At 39.5% G+C, this 20,518-nt stretch overlaps 1 protein-coding gene across 1 annotated transcript in view; it reads left to right on the top strand.

The window, feature by feature from the left end:
- Nucleotides 1–20,518, top strand: part of KIAA0232 (KIAA0232 ortholog) — a 73,399-nt gene that overhangs the window by 22,999 nt on the left and 29,882 nt on the right. The window contains exon 3 of the mRNA XM_065062601.1: nucleotides 16,161–16,298. Coding sequence (XP_064918673.1) covers nucleotides 16,161–16,298 — 138 coding nt within the window. The remainder of the gene's footprint in view (nucleotides 1–16,160; nucleotides 16,299–20,518) is intronic.

The raw sequence follows: 20,518 nt of genomic DNA, 5'->3' as shown, positions 1-20,518 counted from the left end.
CTTCCCCACGTGACAAGGGGATAGGGTCCCATTATCTTACCTGTTTCGGGGTCCCGGATCAATACTGGCGGCTTAATCTTGGGTTCAAAAAGGGTGTTTGTGCTAAAATGACGAACTACTGGAGGATTGCTGTCTAACAGGGAACAATTCAAAAAATTAAAAACATACAAGGCTTTCTGTATTCGCTCCTCTGGTGTAGCAGCCCCTATTCCCCCTTTTTGTTTTAATAACAGGCGTTTTAAGGTTTGGTGAGATCGTTCTATCAAAGCTTGTCCCGTAGGAGAATGAGGGATACCTGTAATGTGTGATATACCCCAAGAGGCAAAAAAGGTAGTTAAGGTTTTAGATACATATGCGGGGCCATTGTCAGTTTTAATTTGAGAGGGTACCCCTAAAGTAGCAAAAGCGCGCATTAGATGTTTTTGCACATCACGTGCTTTTTCTCCTATATGACAGGAAGCAAATAACATTCCTGAAAATGTATCAATAGAGCAATGAACAAACTTTAAGCGACCAAATTCAGCAAAATGAGTGACATCTGTTTGCCAGAGTTGAAGGCTCTGTAGCCCTCTGGGGTTGACTCCTTCTGCTATAGAAGGGAAAGAGTGCCTTTGACAATCAGGACACACCGCAATGATATTATGGGCTTGTTGTATAGTGAGGTCAAATTGACGCTTAAGGCCTGCAGCATTTTGATGAAAAAAGGAGTGGCTGAGTCTAGCTTGCGCTAATCGATCTGGTAACACCTGCACCGGTAGCGTAAGCAAATCCGCTTGTCGGTTCCCTTCTGCAATAAAACCAGGTAGAGAAGTGTGAGATCGAACATGCATAATAAAATAAGGGTGAAGACGGGAATTTAACAGAAAGATGAGTTCTTGTAACAAATTAAACAGTGCCGTATGAGAAACATCTCGTAGCACAGAAGCTTCTGCTCGGCTAACAATTCCTGCAACATAAGCAGAATCAGTGATTATATTGAGAGGAATAGACCATTTTCGAAACACTCGAACAACTGCAGACAATTCTACTATTTGAGGAGAACCCTGCACAGTCTCAACATCTGAGCTCCACCGTTCCCGATGGTCATCCCACCAAAGGATAACAGATTTGTGAGATTTGCCAGACCCATCCGTGAATACAGTGAGGGCTTGTAAAGGCCAGTATCAATTGAGCGATACGACTTCCCTCTGGTACTGTACAAGGAGGAAACGGGGTCCAGGCCATAATTTTGATTTCTGAATTACTGTCAGGATCAATTACTCCGGGCAATACAAAAAGTCCTGACAGAGTGGTGGACGATCTTCCTAATAATAAAGCTTGCGTTCGGGGGGGCAAAGGACCTGCAATTTTGGTAGGCAGTAAGTGAACAGAGGAATCAAGTAGCGTTACTGTGTGGGCGGTTGCCAGGTCCAGGCCGGTGCTCCCTGCTGTTGCTGGGCGGAGACTGGAAACACTCCTGTTTCCCCCCCCGGCGTTTGTGGGGGCGCCGGTCGCGGAACTTGTGTCTGTGCGCGCCGCGGTCCCGCGCTCTGCGATCGGTTTCCCTGTATGGGGCGCCCTTGAGAGTCGTATTTAGATCGACACTGGTTAGCATAGTGGCGCCCTTTTTGGCACTTAGGACAAACTCCAGGTATTTGGGGTCGTTTCCCAGCATTGGCACTAAAGCAATCTTTTTTAAGGTGTCCCGGTTTTCCACACCCATAGCAGTTTCGCTGTGGGTCGGCGCCCATCGGGCTGTGCATGGCCGCAAAAGCAGCAGCCATGGCCTCATATTTATGATCCATAGTGCCAATTCTATTACAGGCTTCCACCATTTCAATTAAGGTAGGGTTTTGATTTGGGAGAGACTTCAAGAGCTTTTTACAATCGGCGTTAGCGTTTTCCACAGCCAGTTTAAGGAGTAGAATCTCCCGAGCCTGTACGTTATCAACTTGCCGCTCTAAGGCTTGTTTTAATCTATCTATAAACTGCATATACGGCTCACGGGGTTCCTGAGTGATACTAGTGAATGCTTTTTGGGGTCTGCCAGAGTCAGGAACTCTCAACAAGGCCCTTTTCGCTTCTTCTCTGCCTGCTTCCAAAGCCTCCCGAGGAATGTCCCTAGCTTGGGCCGCGGGATCCGAAAACTGCCCTGTTCCTGTGAGGTGCTCTATAGTCAATGCAGCTAAGGCGGCATTAGCATGTCCTGCATAACCCAGCAAAACTGTCTGCAATCCCGTTCTCCATTGAGACTCCCACATTGTATATTGTGTTGGGGTTAATAACAATCGCGCGAGAGATTTTAAATCATGTGGGGTCATGACATATGTATCGAATACAGAAGATAAAAGGCTTGCAAAATAAGGGGAAGACAACCCATGCTCGGTAACTGTACGGCGCAACTCCTTAATTACCGAAAAAGAAAGAGCTTCCCACTGAGCTTGAGCCCTCCCCCGTCCTTGGTATATAACGGGGGCTACTATAGTTCTGGCTATTTCCAACTCCCCCTCGTTTATCGCTTGGCGCTTAATCTTTCCCCAAACCTCATGAGGATCAGGGGGAAAAAGATCAGGTTCCTTTTCAGGGTCAATCGGACCCGGGTCAAAGGGATCACCCTCCGGGGGATATCCAGCAGCACAAGCTAACGGTGGCGCAGAGGGTTCCGCCCCACCAGCGATTTTAGAAGGGCAGGAGGGAGGTGACTGAGCTCCCTCCTCGGAGCCTCGCTGATTTTGCTCTTGTGCCTTTATGGTTTCAAAGATTTTTCTCCAACTGGGGAGCATATACTGCGCTTCCTCATCTCCTGAGGTAGCTGCGTCCCATAACTTTACCCCCACATCGTCCCAAAGTTCACGCGTAAAAATAGAAGAAGCAGTCACCGCGGGGATCTTAACCTGCACCCATTTAAGGATTAACTTAAGATCTTGTTCCGAAAGAGTCTTTTTCCCATGCTTCTTAAGTAGAGCTTTCATAAGCTCATAAACGTCTCTCTCAGGGGAAGACTCCTGATTCCCCATTTTGCTAGTTTCCCGCAGCTCACCTCTCGTTCCAGACGGAGGGATTGTTTGGCCGGCCGGCTTATCCTGCTTCCTTTCAGCAGCTCATTCCACGTTCTGCGGGACTCGCGACATGCCACCAGGTAGGCGGTTTTTCAATCCTCGGCGGTTTCGTCGCTGACGATCACGTCGGAGGTCACCAATTTGCCGCGATTGAGAGACGGGGACGCAGCTTGATGCAAGCAAGGTGTCCGCTTTATTGTATGGCAAACATACATTTATATAGTCTAAGGCACACATGTTTCATGCTGATTGGCTAATCACTTTAACAGACATTAAGCTAGCTAAGGCGGGAATCTTAGTCAGGCAGTGTTCGCATGGTAACAAGATCGTTATCTCGTAGTCACAAGCTGTCCCCCGCTCCAGGGCTCCAGGGCGCAGGCACCCCCACCGACCACAAGCTCCCCGCCTCCAAGTCGCCTCACAACTACCGCAACACTTAACTTTATTCACACAACAAACTAGCCTATTAACTCCAAATACAGAAAACTAACTCATCAACTCTAAATTCAGACAACCCACATGAAACCACACCAGAATTTGAGGAGCTTTATAGATACCCTGTGGTGTTGCGGAAAAATGAAGGCCTGTTTCTTTTTAGTCCGTTTTAGAACGTAGTCGTAACTGTGTAGTCACTACTGTGATAATTTGAAATGACTGAAGTGCCAAAACTAGTTTTCTTTTTATCAGGCTTTGTAAGAAGCAGCGTAACTATATTATGAAAAGCTCATTCACTTCATTTCTTGTTTCAATACCTTAACTGTGTGATTTGTGGGTTGATAGCAGAGCTTTAAGAGTGTGTCTTCTTTATCCAAGTTGATTATCTGAACCTAATGAGCCAAAGAGGGAAGGATGCCCCATGCTGACAGCGTAGCCAGAACCTGTGTTGCTGAGCAGGTGCTGTAGTACAAATGTACAGGATGTCTTCCGAATGACATCAAGACGTGAAGAAGCTGGAAGTTTCTTTTTCCACCTCCTGCAATTAGATCCTACTTATAACGTACTTTTATTGCATATGTTCCCTCTACTTCAGGTAACAGTTTTCTAAGTTTTGAGACCTCATACTAACTTAGTTTTGGGATGCTATTCTGTAATAATGATTGGATGCATATGTTGTGAACTGTACTGCTACCTAATTCCTTTCTCAAATACCTTAGTCTTTGAAGATTGCAAACACAAATTTCTTATGTGGAGAACTGAGGAAATCTTGAAACACACATGCTTGTTCTTTTATTTGTTTATTTTACTTATTGCCTACTTATTATTTGTATGACTTGGCATTTTAAAATTAATTTTAGTTAAGTCATTCAGAAACAAGAAAATCTGTGCAGTTTTAATCCAGTTTTGGCAATGGGTACAACACTGAGACAAAGGGCAAAAATAAATACTAGTGTTGTATACAAATAGAAATTGGGGATGACTGCAACAATTAAACATTTAAATGAGAAACAATTTAGGAGTAAAATATTGAGAGTTGCTGAGCTCTTTTAATTCTGATAAATTCCAAAGAAGAGTTGGTTCTTGACATCTCAGGAATTTTTTCTCCCATGCAATACTTTTGATTTTTGAGAAAGATGACAGAATTTCCACAGAAAGAACTGTTCTCAGTAGTAGATTTATTGCAGTGATTTCTCACCAACTTAGGGGGCAGCTACAAAGAGGACAGAGGCTCTCTCTTCACAAGGAGCTACATGGAGAAGACAAGGGACGATGGGTTCACGTTGTGCTGGGTGAGGTTTCATCCTGAGAAATAATTTTTTTTAATGGTGATAACTGTCATTCACTGCAACAACCTCCTGAGGAACGTGAGTCCACGTTGCTGGAGGTTTTCAAGATGCAATAGAACAGGGTGCTGGATAATCTTATCTAGGCTCTCTTTCCCTCAAAAGGTTGGACCATGATCTTTTGAGGCCCCTTCCAACCTTGGCTGTTCCATGATTCAGTGATTGTTTGCATAGAAGCACAGAATAATTTTGGTTGGAAGAGACCCTTAAGATCACTGAGTCCAACCATAACCTAGATCTAACACTAAACCATGTCCCTAAGAAACTCAACTGTATGTCTTTTGAACAGCTCCAGGGTTGGTGACTCCACCACTTCTCTGGGCAGCCTGTTCCAATGCCTGACAACCCTTTCCATGAAGAAATGTTTCCTAATATCCAATCTGAACCTTCCCTGGTGGAACTTAGGGCCATTTCCTCTCATCCTATCACTTGCTACTTGGGAGAAGAGACCAACACCCCCCATGCTCCAGCCTCCTTTCAGGTAGTTGCAGACAGCTATAAGGTCTCCCCTCAGCCTCCTTTTCTCCAGGATAAACAGCCCCAGCTCACTCAGACGCTCCTCATCACACTTGTGCTCCAGACCCCTCACCAGCTTTGTTGCCTCATCTGCATTCTCTCCAGCACCCCAGTGTCTTTCTTATGATGAGGGACCCAAAACTGAACACAGGATTCAAGGTGGGACCTTACCAGCACTGAGTACAGTGGCATGATTTCTGCCCTTATCTTGCTGGCCACACTATTTCTGATACAAGCCAGGATGCTGTTGGCCTTTTTGGCCACCTGGGCACACTGCTGGCTCATGTTCAGCCGGTTGTCAGTCAACACCTCCAGATCCCTCTCTGCCAGGCACTTTCCAGCCACTCTTCCCCAAGCCTTTAGCGCTGCCTGGGGTTGTTGTGACCCAAGTGCAGGACTTCACTGTGTTGAAGCTCATACAGCTGGCATCAGCCCAACAATCCAGCTGCTCCAGATCCCTCTGTAGAGTCTTCCTACCCTTGAGCAGATCAACACTGCCACTCAACTTGGTGTCATCTGCAGATTTACTAAGGATGCACTCAATCCCCTTGCCCAGATCGTTGACAGAGAGATTAAACAGAACAAGCCCCAGTACTGATAGAGCAATGGCTTCTTTTTTGAACAGGTTAAAAGGAATGTGTGGTCTCTGAACCTGTAGGATGGGACTACACTTATAAACAGTCCATCACAATGTGCTTTGTGGGGGTGTGGTGGGGAGGACAAATTTATGAAGTCTTAATCTTACAGATACTCTATAGATCATCTTCATTAGAAATGTTGCCAACTGATGGTCGTTAAGATCTTTCCAGCTCAGAATGTTGATGACATCATTAGCACTGTTTTAGTCGCTTCAGGGAGCCTCCTCCCATGCTTGCTGTATAGTGTTTTGGTGTCACCAGCTGTAGCAGGGAGATGGAACTCTGAGTCCTGGACAGAAGTTCTGTCAGGTAAATACAGAAAGATTTAAAATAAAAAATAAATGAAAAAACATCTCCAACCTTACTAGGCATACCCAGCTGTTTAAGATACCAGTGTTATTGTATTCTCAGTCACTTCTGCTTATATTTAAAATAGGTATTTCAAAAGAATGTGGGAGTCTTGATTGACTAGGTCGTCAGGGTTATTTTGGAGAATAAACAGGATGTTCCCTTCTGGTTTGTTAGTAATATAGAGTATGTGGTTTCTAGTGTTGATTCTGCTACAAACTTCTGTAGCTTTGGTCATTTGACCTCTTTTCCTGCAATATTGTCTGTCTCTGTATGGTGGGGTAGTTTGAAATGTGGATAGAAGATAAGATGTGTTTAAGGGTTTGGTGTGTGGGGTTAGTTTTTGGATTGGGTTCTTTTTTTTTGAGGGGTGAATGTGAGTCTGGTTTGGGGAGTGCTTTGTTTTGGTTTTGTTTGGTTGGTTTTGTTTGTTTGTTTTTATTATTACAGTTTATTTCATACCTTGCCCAATTAGAGTGGTCTCTGTGAGTATCATTATATGGCCACAGGCTCAGTATCGCAACACAATAATAGGTCGTGAGTTTTGAGAGAGTTGATGGGGGCTTTTTACAGGTACTTGTGTGTGGGGCTGTGGACGGAGGCACAGTACGAAAAATGGGTGAAAGTGAAACCCTAAACAACTGCAACCAAATTTTACTAGAATGTTTGCAATTTTTATTCTGACTCACTGGCTTGAACTGAAATAGCTATTAAAATATTGTGAAAATCGATAAGCAGGTATTATGTTTTGCGCAGCTGTGTTGCAAAGCACTAGAAAGCTTTTAAGAAAGGAATCTTGGTTATGGTAAATTACACTATGGTAGCAAGATCTTCCAGAGCTGCCGTGGTTATACATATGTTATACATACCTATGAAGAATTACGGTAACACCTCCTAAATACACACCTTTATATATATTTTTTTTAAATCTGTTTGGAAACCACTGGTATTAAGGAAAACCTCATAAATTGTTATGAATTTAAAGCCCCTGATGATAGCTAAAGTGCAGAGTGTTTCTGTTAAGTATATATGCTTTCATCATTTGCATTTTATTACTGATTTTTCTCATTTGGAAATAAAGGATAAATTAAGGAGGGTCCTTTGGGGACCCAGAAAATTGCTGTTGGGGAGATCCGGATATTGTGAGACAGCATCTTGACTTCAGACTACACTGATTTTTAATCAGAATGGCTTGCTCTTATGTTAAACCAACCAGGTGCCTTAAAGATTTCTGATTGTTATTTAAAGTATATTTGTAGATATGTGTGTTCTCAAAGCAGTTTGTGATACAGTAAATATTGCATTAAGATAGTATAATCTCTGTGAAGTGGAAGGCATTGCCTTAAAATAGATTTTTGTGTGAAACATTATTACATTTATCTTTATTTGTACAATATTAAAATCAGTGCTCTGTGTTGTATCCTTTATATACTATTTGTAAGTGTAGCTGTTTCCAAATATAACAAGTTCATGGGGTTTTTTTGCCTGCAGACTGTTCTCCCTTTTGAAGGGATGGAGCATTTATTAAAAATGACCCACAACCCCAAAACCCAAACCCAACAGCCAGACAGTCTGAGAGATAAAGGCTTTGTTTAGAAGCCTTTAGTCATGCAGCATGAAGGTATAAATGCATTTGTTATGCGTATTTTCTGAATCAAGTGGCTTCTGTTGCTTTTGATCTGCTCCTTTCAACTCATTTTTGGAAAATGACTTTTTTTCTGACCCTGAAAAGTAAAAATCCTAAAAAAGTTTCATTTTTTTTTTTTTTTAAGATAATGTTTTATGAACTCACAAAATTAAGTAGCTGTTGTGTTGGAAACTCTGCTCTTCTGTGACCAGCATGAGGCTTTTTCTTTTTGTTTTTTCGCCCTGTAAAAGAGAGGATTTAATTCTGGAAACCTAATTACTTGTAGACCGATTTGAAATAATTCCATTCAGGTAATCTTTTATGTGGACAGATAGAAAAAGGCTGCAGAATGGTAGCTACACTTCTGCTGACTGTCTGATCATAGTTTTTATTCTTGCTTCTTCATCATTAGTGGATACATATTTGAAGTCCAAAATATGGTTTTCTTTTTTGTATTAAGAACAGAGCAGTAGAAAAGAGATCTTAGCCCACATATGATAATTTTTAGGTCTTTATTCTGTGGTTGTATCTCTGCTTCTGGCCTGTCACTCTGAACTGGGCTGGGGATGTCATTGCCAACCCCTCTGCATTTGGCGAGCGTGTGCTGGTGACAGGGGACACTTCGCTTGCTGCTCACAGCACTCGGTGCACCTGCTGGCTTCCAAGATCCAGCTGAACGCTGGCCACTTGCTCTCCCTGCCATCCCATGCTAACCCAGTAGAGGGACCTGATGTCTGATTTATATTCTGGTAATGGATATTTCATTTTTCACATGTATATTTTAGAGGGAAGAGGATGTGTTTTGCAACTGCTTTTTTATCATCCCAGAGAAATGACTGTGGGTCATGTAAACCCTGGTTTTTGTTTTAAAAGCATTAAACTATGCAGAGTATAGTTCAGTTGTAGCAGGGTAATGCTGCGTGACTGCTGCACACAAGTGTCATTAAGTTTCAAAGTTCACCAGCAACATGTAGAAGTAAATTTCTTGAATACAAAACATTTTCCGTTTAGTTTGTATTTGTGGTACTGGTTATTCTATTAAGCTATGCAACATTCTGGTAGGAACCTTTTTTTAAAAATTTTCTGACATTAGTTTTTTAGTCATTATCCAAACTAAGTACATAAAATTCAAGTTGTGGAAATTTCCCCTTTTCCCACCTTTTCCCACTTTGTTAATTTTTAGTTAGCTTTATCTTGTTAATTATGAGAACTGCTCTGTTCTGTATTTCTGTCTTGGTGACTGTCAGGTGTGGGGTAAATCTGAGGTATCATGGGCTATGCCTTTGTATTCTTTATTCTGTTTTGGGGATAAGAATCACAGTGGCAGTGGTTGAAGTTCAGTTCTAGGTTTTCGGGGTCATTTTATTTGTGCAAGCTGTACAGTTTTCAGAGTGCTCAGCTTCAGCTGATCTGTTGGTGGAAAAGAAAAACATTTGGTCTCAAGGTCTCTGGTTATCTGAGGAATTTTTCTTTCATACTCTCTTCTGCCTTTTGTACTCGTGTGAGTGATCATGTTGAAATGCTGATTCCTTTGCAAACACGTCTGTTCCAATATGTGAAACATCCATTTCAAGACAACAAACTTACATAGTGTCTGTGGTGCCTATCTCATGTGCTGTCCCGTTGAAATAGACACCTCTGTGTAATATAGTTACATGTTATCATTAGCTTCTGCTCTGAGTAATCAAAGCTGTCCTTTAAAACAGTTCTACATTACCTCTTGTGATTTTCTAAGTAGCATCTAGTGCTTAGTTATGATGTGTCTCTCACAGCTACACAAAAAGAATAGCAGAATCACTTTTTTATTGTTATGACTACTAACGAATTCTCACAAAGGCTCACATAATGCAAAGCAGAGATACAAGGTCAAGTGCCAAGTTGGTTAGCTGCCCTAACAGTCAGGATTTATTTGCAGCCGTCTCTGTGCTGATACAATTGTATTGTTTCAGATTCCAGGAGTAGCTGAGATACCTCCTTAGTGTTATTGGCATGGTAGATCATTGCATGATGGTACATTCAACACAGGTCTCCAAGAATAGGTGTGCTCTGCCTATATTCTCTGAAATCAGATAATAACAGTGGTCTGTGATGCTTACCACACAACTTTTTCCCCAAAGGCCAAGAGGTCTACCATAAAGAATGTGAAATAGCTTCTCCAGTCATAACATGTCCCTTTCAGGTCTCTGGAGCCTGTAGTAGCAGTTTCTGTTGAGTTCTTGTCTTTCTTTTCTGCCATGTAGGCAAGATGTACAAGTAAAATGATGTTGCCGTAGCTATGGTCTTGCTAAATTTTCTTCTTTTCTGCTTTTACTTTAATGGAAAAAAACTCTGAAGGCAGCCTGCTCAACATAGGATTTCAACAGATGCAGCATTTGCATGTTCTCTTGCTCTTGGGAGTGGGTGTGATCAAATTTCTTCTGCTTGGTTTCAGCCTAGAGTAACTTCTAATTAGTGAGCAACACATAGACTGCCCTTTCAAGTTGGTAGGGTTATAAACAAGAGTTTATAATTGACAGAAACTTGGATTACAGGATTCTATACTCAGATGGATTGGTTTTGATAGGTAGAGTTCTTCCCTGCCTGCAGATAGTGGAATTATCAGTCCCGAATGCCTGGAGGACCTGGACGTTGTAGCAGTGCTTGATGTAGTCTGATATATTGTCAGCTCTTCTGTTGCAGTCCAGCTGCCTGGGATTGTCATGTCCCAGTTACAGCAACTGGGAAGGAGGTGACTGTAGCAGCCAGATGGTTCTCTGGCTTTTCACAAAAAGTCTAAGATTATTTTTTCTTCCTCTGCTAATACCTGGATTTGGAGTAATCATCTAACATTAAATAACATTTTCCAGTCTTCTCCATTCATGGTAGCATAGTTTTTGACATGGAGGAGACTTGTGCTGCTCTCTGAAAGTGTATTTATCTGGTGGTTGACTGCAGAACCTCTTGTTGAGTGTCTTTTGGAGAATATAAGCTGAGCTTGTGCCACCGTTCTTGTGCTTGCTTCTGAATTGTCTTGCATATGTATTATCTCATTATCTTTGTCTCAGTCTGAGGCAGCCCGTGAGGAATGTCTGAGCCGATCCTGGCCCTTTATAGACCTTTCTCATTAATTATAATGAGATGCAATGTTTAGGGGAAGTATGTTTTCAGGGGAGATCATTAAAGATATTTACACAATCTTCTTCTGTATAATCTTAAAGGTGAAATAGATGTGATCTGTTGCAGTTTTCTCCAGTTCTCCATTGTGAGATCCTCCTAGAGGTAGTGAAGACCTATTCCATTTTGGCTAAACTTATGGCTATTTTTTTCCCATTCCCTATTTATCGAAATATCTGAAGAGTTGGTTTTTCGAGTTCTTTGAATAACTTTTTGGAAAAACTTTCTTGTAGTGCACAGTGGTTCATACTTGTCGATGTGAACACTGCATTTAATCAAGCATCAATGCTGTAAACTGCTCTTGCCAGAAGAGACCAGGACTGCTGGACTCCTTATGGCAGATTATAGAGTCTTCGTTTTCTTTTATTCATTAAAAACCTAGATAGCTGACACGTAAGGTAACTGATGATAGACTTCAGCAGGGAAATTTTCTGGAGTGTGTGTTGGTATTCAGGGATTATTTGGGGTGTGTTTGTGGAGAGAATGTGAATGCCTTTGGAGAATGCTGCTGTCTTGAGTTGAGACTATTCTGCCTCCTAGGCAAAGATCTGCAAATTCTGTAGTTCTAGAAAACATTTTGGGGTTTTTGGTGTATTCCGCAATCCATGACCATGGTATAGCAGTTGGCTTGGGTGATCTGTCTTTCTGGTTTTGAGCTTTTTTCTAAGAAATGACAGCATATTCATTCACTGTTCACTCTGTCTGTATGAACATTCATGCTGTTTCCCCCTTTGGCCTGTCCCGTAATTTTATGATCTCTTTTAATGGCATTTGAGCATCTTCAAAAAAGTTTTGTAAGAAAGGTTTCTCATACAGCTTGGTAGAAGAGTCTGCAGACTAATGCCCAGTTTGGAGCAAACAGACAAAACTTAATCTTTATGTTCTGCACTGGGCAGGAACTGGTCTATAAACTGGCAGGAACTATTGTCTGTAGACATACAGCTCCAAGCTGTTAATGGCAAAAATACTGATCAACTGCTCTACTGAGTCTTTGGCAAATATTTATTCTCTTTTAAAAAAAACTGTGGGTAAATTTTATGCCCTTCCTTGGAGATATCTCTTAATCTGTTGACTGAGGATTATAAGAAGGAAAAATTGTTAGTGTTTGTTACTGATTCTTGCAGGACTTGCATACCTTAATTTTGGGGAATTCTTTTTCATTGTAGGTTATAGTGTCTGGATGTTTGGGTTGCTTATTGCGATGGCATTCCTTGAGTTGGATTCTTAAAGGTAGAGACTCTGTGTGGGTGATTATTTTGTATTTGAGAAATTATGACATGGAATACTTATTTTTTTTGTATGAACTTGTTACTAGAACTTGCTTTTTGAAGCAGCACATTTTGGCTGGCCAGCAATGACTTACTTGAGAGCAAGAAATGTCAAGATGGCAATACGCTTGAATGGCAACTGGTTTATGCTGAAATTGAAATGCACAAAAAAGAGGAGTTTTTCAAAATTCTCTGATTCAGAATTCTTTTTAACTCATTTTTTTTAATTATCTTCTTTGAGAGAATGGAAATTCTTGCCCTAAAGTCTCTTGTATATAATTTTTAATAGAAATGTTGACCGCGTAGGTAATTAAGGCTGTTCAATACATTATCTGAAAACTTGATATATGTTTGTTCATCATTCCAGTGTGTAACTAATTCAGTCTGTAGTGCATTTACACAGGTAGAATCTTAGATAATTAGTTTTCATGAACTTACTTTAAGGGAAAACAAACAAACAAAAAATAAAACGTTTTTCTGTGGATTTGATTTCCTACTTGGGGAGTTTTTTGATTGGGTTATTAAGTCTGATTACTTTCCTGTGTGTTCTGCGAATAAGGCAAAATTGAAGCCTGTTTGCTTACCTGGGTCGAAACTGGGACCTTGAGTCATCAAGTGTTTTTGCATCAGTGAACTTGACTCCAGCTTTTATGAAACATGGGTAGTTCCTGGAAGATTCTTGAAGTAGGTTTTAACACTGATTTTCTATCTATTTAGACTGTGAGCTTCAAAACAATTTTCGCTCTTATCACAAGGTACCATATTTGTTCCCTTACTGATAGTAGATATTTCTCTATTTCTAGCAAATCAGTACCAAACTTGCTTTTCTTTCGCTTCTCCAATTTCTTGGTAGTGTGGAGAGAAGTGGTGGAATTGCTGGTTTTGCATAGTTAAGCAGAAGAAACAACTTAGAAATCTCTTTTAAAAATTTACACCGATATATTAATTCAGGATTGAATTAAGCACTCCAAATACTGGATTTCTTGAGGCAGCATTAGCATGAAGAGTACAGATACCTCATCAACATTTTTTAGCCACATTTTTGGTTCTGAAGTTTTTCTTGTCGCGAAACTTTGAATTTCAGTGTTCTTACAGTTAATTTCTAATATGAAATTATCTAGTTACATAGTAGGTAGGTACAGTTTGACTCTGAAGAGTAGATGTTGAAATAGCGGTTTAGGTATTCAAACTCAAATTTTTCCAGTATTCAGATGGCCTAGGCTTCCTATTGATGTTTATGTAATATTGGGTGGTCATCTCTTAAAAAATTAACTACTGGTAGTTTGGTTTAAATATAAGAATCTTGTAAGCCAAATTCCATCTTTTTTTTCCATGCTTTTAAAATCGGTACATTTGGAATGACATCGCTTTTATGAAATATTAAATGACCACGGAACAGAATTGTGAAAATTCAAAGTTATCATAGAGCTCTTGTACTAAAATGAGCGTTATCATACAATCTCCAGTTCTGTTAGGTAACAAAGATAAACAAAGGCATCTAGCAGCTGAAGAGAACAGAAGTCCCTAGTGGTTCTTTCCATGTGAAGTAACTAGTTTACTTACCTTTGTGCATACTGGATGTTTTGTTGAACCACTTTCATGTTTGGCATGGAATTAATATTTTACAGTCTACGGAGTAAACCTATTAACAAGCTCCTGACCACTGGAGACAAAGGAAAAAAAAAGTGTGACAGAAAGGAAGAGATTAATTTAAACCATTTAAAGCCACTGGATTGACTTTTTTATTATCAATTTAGTCATCATAAAAGCAGAATTCCACTTGGTTTGTGTGTCACATCAAGTTCTACGAATTCACTTTTTAGGGTATATGACATTTTCTTTTTTCTTGGCTGTTTACTGTGGTGTGTTTTTTAGTGGGGTGGGGTGTGTTTGGTTTTGTGTTTCTTTTTTTTTGTTCCTTCTAATTGATTTGGTGTGGTTCTGATGAAATGCTTTATACATTTCTCTAAGTGCGAAGGTTCTCACTGCTCTGCTGCCAGACTGCCAGCTTATGAGGCCGGTGAAGCTCCTCTTGCAGAGATTAGCTTCAGCGTACCAGTGCAAATCAAGGCTTTGTTGGCTGAGATAAAACAAAGTACTGTAATATATAGCATCTTGGTAACGTTATTTTATAGTATAGATGTTGTCTGAGTCAACTTTCCACCTGAGAGTAGAATACATGAGATTAACCTGGTGCGCATTTGCTGGTGTGCCTGGATTCTCATTTTGAGTAACATATTGCAATTGGGTCTGGATTTCTTCATTTATAATTGTGCCATGTGGGTGAGCAGGACGGGCTTTGGAAACTGCTGGGCCATAGGTGGGTCTCATCAGTTTGTAAACTTTCATATGGATATTGGGAAGAGTTAGAGTGCTCTACAGCCTTGTTGTATATAAAGAAAGATATAAACTACAATTTTAGAAAATACTTACAGATTTTTTTAAAAACTGAGTGTAGATGTGCACTGTCCATTGATCAATTTTTCTGTGTTTTTTTTTTTTTTCCTATTTTTTTCTTTCTGTTAGTCCTTGAATTAGCAGAACCAGTACCATGTTCAAATGTCTTGTTTTAAATGAACCGCTGGCATCTTGCACACACGTAAGGAAAAACAGAGTGACTGGTAGCTTTTTGTTCTTCCGGAACCAAATCAATTTCTTCAGTTTTGGTGATCAAATAAGACTTTTAGAAATAAAGAGATTTCTCTACTCTTTCCTGAAGGACTTGGTCATGTAAAATCATGAACAGAAGCCATTTCAGTGGCTACTTCTGAAGGCTGATTAGTCCATCTCCACCCTCTTTTTTTCCATCATCTTTGATTGCAGAGACAACTTCTTTCTCTGACTACTTGTTTTTACTTCGTTTTGAAGCTATGAGGAATCAGGAGTTGTTTTAAAGGAGGGCGGGCCTTAGCCTGCGTTTCATTAGAAGCAGTAACAGATCTATTGAAAAGGCTGAAAGGGTTATGTTGAAAAACTGATTTAGATTAGTGTACATTAAAACATGTTAAAGATTATTTTCCTGGTAGCTAAAATATTTATTTGAGATGAAGACAGGAAATAGTGTATATATGTGAACAGATAGCAAAGAATAAGCAAGTTGGATAAAAAGTTTGTAAGTTCTGAAAAGCCATATAAAACAGATGTGATGTATCTTTAGATGATTATACATAATACAATAGCGTTCTGCTTTGATTTTATTTTTCTTAATTAAATGTTCTTACATGTATGGGAACACAGCACCCCCCACCCCCCAATGTTTAATTTTCTTTTGAAATTAGTTCAGATTCTTTTTAAAATAGGCACTGCTGTCTCTAATTGTAATGATGTTCCTAGTTAGACTGAGTTGAAGACTTTGGGGTTTAACATTGCATTTTCTTCTTTTTGCTTGCTTAGCTTTCTCTCTAGTTTGATCCTAGCTCTGACTTACTTGGTTCTCATCATTAATTCAGAGATCAATGAAACTGACATATTTTGTGTAAATTATAGTAATACATTTAATCATAAATTTGCCCTAAGATTGTGTTTAAGGACATGCTTTGCGATTGGAAAATAGTGCAGTGAAGTGTGAGTAGCCTCTGTGTCCCGTGAAAAATATGTGTCCTTTTCTGAATAGTAAGTGCAAGTTTTCAGTAATCACATTGATCTTTAATTTGGCAAAAAGTAGTTTTTAGTAGATAGGATGAGGTTGTTTTTATTTTGAGCAGTGTGGTATTTGTCATCCTGTCTGTTCTGCTCTACTATGGAGATATTAACGTATTTTAAGTAATGTAATTTCTTTATTTTGATTTTAGGAGAATGACATCTTCCTGGGCTGGGAAAAGGGAGCTTACAAGAAATGGGGAAAGAGTAAGAAAAAGTGCTCTGATCTAACACTAGAGGAAATGAAAAAACAGGCTGCTGTCCAGTGTCTTCGCTCTGCTTCTGATGAAGTAAGTTTGGACTATTTAATAGATTCTTAAGACTGTATGCCCTTCTTTGTGTTAGATATATTTAGCTTGTGATGCTTATAATTTAATTTAATGGCTTCTTAAAATGCAAGTTCCACAAGAGTTCTCTGAGAGTTCTTTATTTTTCTTTAGGAAATTATGAAATCTGTGTATGGCAGCAGGATTTCACAAAAGAAATGTACTGCGTAGTGTCATGCTTTCCTTTCTGTAACCCCTTACCTGTTCTTGTCAGGGACAGTTGCAATGCACCACTTAGTGTTGAAATTACCACAAAGCTTTGCCTAAACATATGTCTTAAAATTTACTTTGCATTGTGTATGAGCAGCAAGGTATGGAATGTTTGGGCAGAAAACCATCTTGCTTTGTGCCTGCTCTATGTGCAATCCAGAATTGCTAAATAAAATGCAATGTGTAGTAGTAGCCAGTGTTCACTTTGCACGTTATATCATTGAGTGGAAGTGGAGTTGGAAGTGCATTGAGTGGAGAAGGTGAGGAGAGGTGAAGGCAGCAGGCTGAAGGGAAAGTGCCAGAGGCAGCAGATACCAGGTAGCTCAAAAGAAAAGTGGAGAAAGGGAGAGGCCATCCAAGGAAATATTTAAGAAGAAAAAATAATCTGTAGCACAGGTCAATGAAAGTTTTCCAAAGAGATTATTCAGGCTGCAGAAATGAAAGTCTGTCTTCTAGTTTACAGAACTACAGAGACTCTGATCTGTCACTAGTGTAAGAAGAAACTCTACCCCGCCTGTGCAGTCTGGTTGTGTTATTGCTCCATATGGCTTCCTAGCCACAGTTTGTGCTTGCGCAAACAGTCGTGTGGTTGTGTGGAAAACTGGATTGGGAAAGTGAATCAGTTTGTGAGATGAACCTGGCTGAGGTGCAGGAAATGTTAACACAGAGAGGTTTCCTGGTCAGATTTGTAGCAGAGGCACTAGTACCAGCCAGAGCAAGGAAGGGATTTGGCCACCAATAACGAAGGAAGCGGGGCTGATTTGTGTGCTTGTTGCCACCACCACCACCTGCCACGGCATTGCCACCCTACACTGCCTGACTGTGAAGCTACTTGACCATTCGTTCAGTTACTAAAGTGCTAATTGACTAATAGGGAGATTTCTGAAGTCCCATTTTCCCATTACTTATCCTAACAACGTGATGCAAAATATAATTTTGTTGGTCATTTGCTCTGTTCTCCTAGTTACAGAACATTGAAGTCAGCACTCTGACTACTGTAAAAGTTAATTTAAATATGAAGAAAATATGAAGAAATAATTGTAAGAAGTAATGTCTTTTTTGAGGAAATGGCAATCTTTGTATGCTCATTTTATGAACAACAGAAAGTAGTAGTCTAGTGCATAAACCACAGTAATACTGATGATTGATTTTTTTAGCTTTAGAAATCACTCTATTGGTGCATCTTCACGTAGCTGAAAATCAAGGAGGCATCACTTAGAGCTAAATTTATATTCTATAGAAAAATTGTTTAGAATTCTATAGAAAGAATTGTTTAGATTTTACAGAGCTTGTTAATACTGACCTTGAGTAGAGATTTTATCTTAGTTCTTATCCCACTGAATTGTAGAAGAAATTTTAAAACATTGATGTGCAATTAACTCATAAAGTAGGAGTATCCTTTCTAATGAAATGTTGGGTAAAAAAACCCAAAACTGTTTATGTCTGGGGAGTACTTATATAAAGTCCTTTGAAGAAAATAGGAAATTTTATCCTGAAATTACTGCCTCAAGTTTTAAGTAAAAACAGCTGTTTCTGTCATCATTAAATGTTTTTTTTTTTCAGTTAGTTTTTGTTGTTTTCTAATTCCTGTCTGGTACACCTAAAATTGAGAAGGTCAGTTTGTTCGTGTATAGTTTCTGAGATTTTTTTTTTCCTTAAAGCCTCTTAATTTTGAAAGTCTGTAAAATACTTTGGATTTGCATATTGAAACTTGTCAGTAACATGACAGCAATATCTTTGAGACTCAGAAGTTTAGTAAAAAAGTAAGAGTTGAGAAATTCGCCTGTGTTGTGTTTTTACAAGGTGGATACTCTTTGTGCAAGACTGGAATTAGAGGTTACTTGTTGAGCCTGATAAGTGTGAAACTTTTCGGTAGGTATATTTCATAGTAGTATTGAAATTACTCATGTTGCCTGCCTACTACTTAATGCAGACTTAGGTACCTTTTAACTGACTAGTTTTCAGCTAAAAGTTGCATTGCTCGATAGAGTAAGCAGGTTTTCAGCTGTGTTGTTGCATTTCCTGTATTATTTAGTTCACTCGTGGAACACTTGTAGTACTACATGTGAAATTCTACCCCAAGATGGTGCTAGAGTCTCAGTTAAAGCAGTTGATGTCTGTCTATTCTGCTGAACCGTATGAGGGCATTTTAAGAATGAGCAAAGGAGACTCCTTTGTGTGTATAATATCTTATTTTATGCACTGATGAAAACACATCTCCCAGACTTTTCCCAAAATTCTCTGCTTATAGGTGGACACTTCATGTAAACCGTTCCGCAGCACATCAGTGACCTCGTGCCCGTGTCTGATGCTGCTGACCTCTCAGGCATGTCCTAAGGTCCCTTTCTGAGCTAACCAGGCTCTCAAAATCTGCCGACTGCCATATGAAACAGCGTACAACGTGTTAAAGTTAGAATTAGTGTTGGTTAATAGACTCCATAATGAATTTTGAAAGAGCACTGCTGTAATGTATTGACAGAAGCAAACAGTGCCTTCCATCCCGCTGTTCTAAGAAGTTACTGCTTGGAGGCAACACTGAAACATAATTGGTGAAACTTCATGACAGTAATTTCTTTGAAATGTAATCGTGTGTGGGCATGCTGTTATCTGGAGCATTGGCTTTGCTTACTTTGAATTATGAGGGGGAAATGTGGCTCTTCTGATATCAAATGGGAGTGCTTAGGGGAACCAGTGTGGCCCTACTGAAACAGTAATCTTAATCTCAAATGTACCTTACTTTCAGCACAAATATGAGATGTGTCTAAGCTAAGATTCTGTTGAAGTTTTCTTAGCATTTGTCATCTTTCTTTAAGTACAGAACTGTCAATCTTTCCATGCAGCTACTACAGCTCTGCACATAAATCTTACTTGAATAAATAAGCTCCTAATCAGGCCAGATTAATCAATTAGTTATGATTCTTCGTATAACTAGAAGCGACATGAACAAAAGATTTGGAAAGACAGTGCCCAATATTCTTTTGACTTGTAAAAATGAGTGAAGAATGTTAGTGAAAAGCGCTGTTAGGAGGGTAACCAAGTGCTGGGATGAACACGGCTGATGTGAAGGTAAAGGACAGTACAAGAGTGAAGCAAGTTTTGTAAAAGTTGTCTTAACAAATCAGAAAGATGAAATGCTGAAGTTCTGTTGAAAGGTCTGAATTTATTAAAGCAAAAACATGAAAAAAAAAAACAGTTCACAAAACCAGTGAATATTCTCTTTCTTCTAGGCTGCACCCAACTGACCTTCTTCAAAGGGGTGTACTAGCTGTTCCTACAACACACGGCATTATTTAGGAAAGGATTTTAAAATTTTTCAGGAGCTGAGAAGAATTTTAGACAAGATGTATGTTTTGCAAAATAGAATCAAGCCAGGACTGCTGGCACTTGTCTGCCTCTGTGAGAAGGCACCATCAGGTTTGATTATTTCCAACCAGTCATGGCTTTTCTGTGCTAATTTAATTTGTAATGGTTTGAGAGAATTTGTATTGGCTCTGTATTATCCAGTCCATTGGCTTCAAAGGTTTTCCTTCTTTCTCTATTCATATACTAAGTAAGCTATGTGGTATTGAATTTGGCAAACTGTATTAGCCTGTGTTTTATAACTTCAGATACCATATAGAAAGCTGAAGTGAATTCGTCTTGCCAAGGTAACCATCATAGAATAAAATAATTACAATAAATCAATTCATTTTTCCTTATGACTTTGGCATTTAAATAGATATTCATAGTGCCACATATCCGTTTTGTCAGGTCACTGAAGCTGCTACCCTGAGCATAATAGTCACTTTAATGGACGTTGACAAAAGTTTTATTTTTTTTCAAATTTTTATATGAGTTTTCTTGCTATAGAAGTATATATCAAACTGGAGAAGTTCTTTTTGAGACCTTAATCTACACAAAAGTTGCTTCCTAAATTTATATCAAGCCAGCAAAAGTAAATTAATGTCTATCTTGTATTTCAATATCTCCTATAG

Source organism: Columba livia, chromosome 4, assembly GCF_036013475.1.
Source record: "Columba livia isolate bColLiv1 breed racing homer chromosome 4, bColLiv1.pat.W.v2, whole genome shotgun sequence".
Taxonomy (NCBI): Eukaryota; Metazoa; Chordata; class Aves; order Columbiformes; family Columbidae; genus Columba; species Columba livia.
This window is presented reverse-complemented; position numbering and strand designations above follow the sequence as displayed.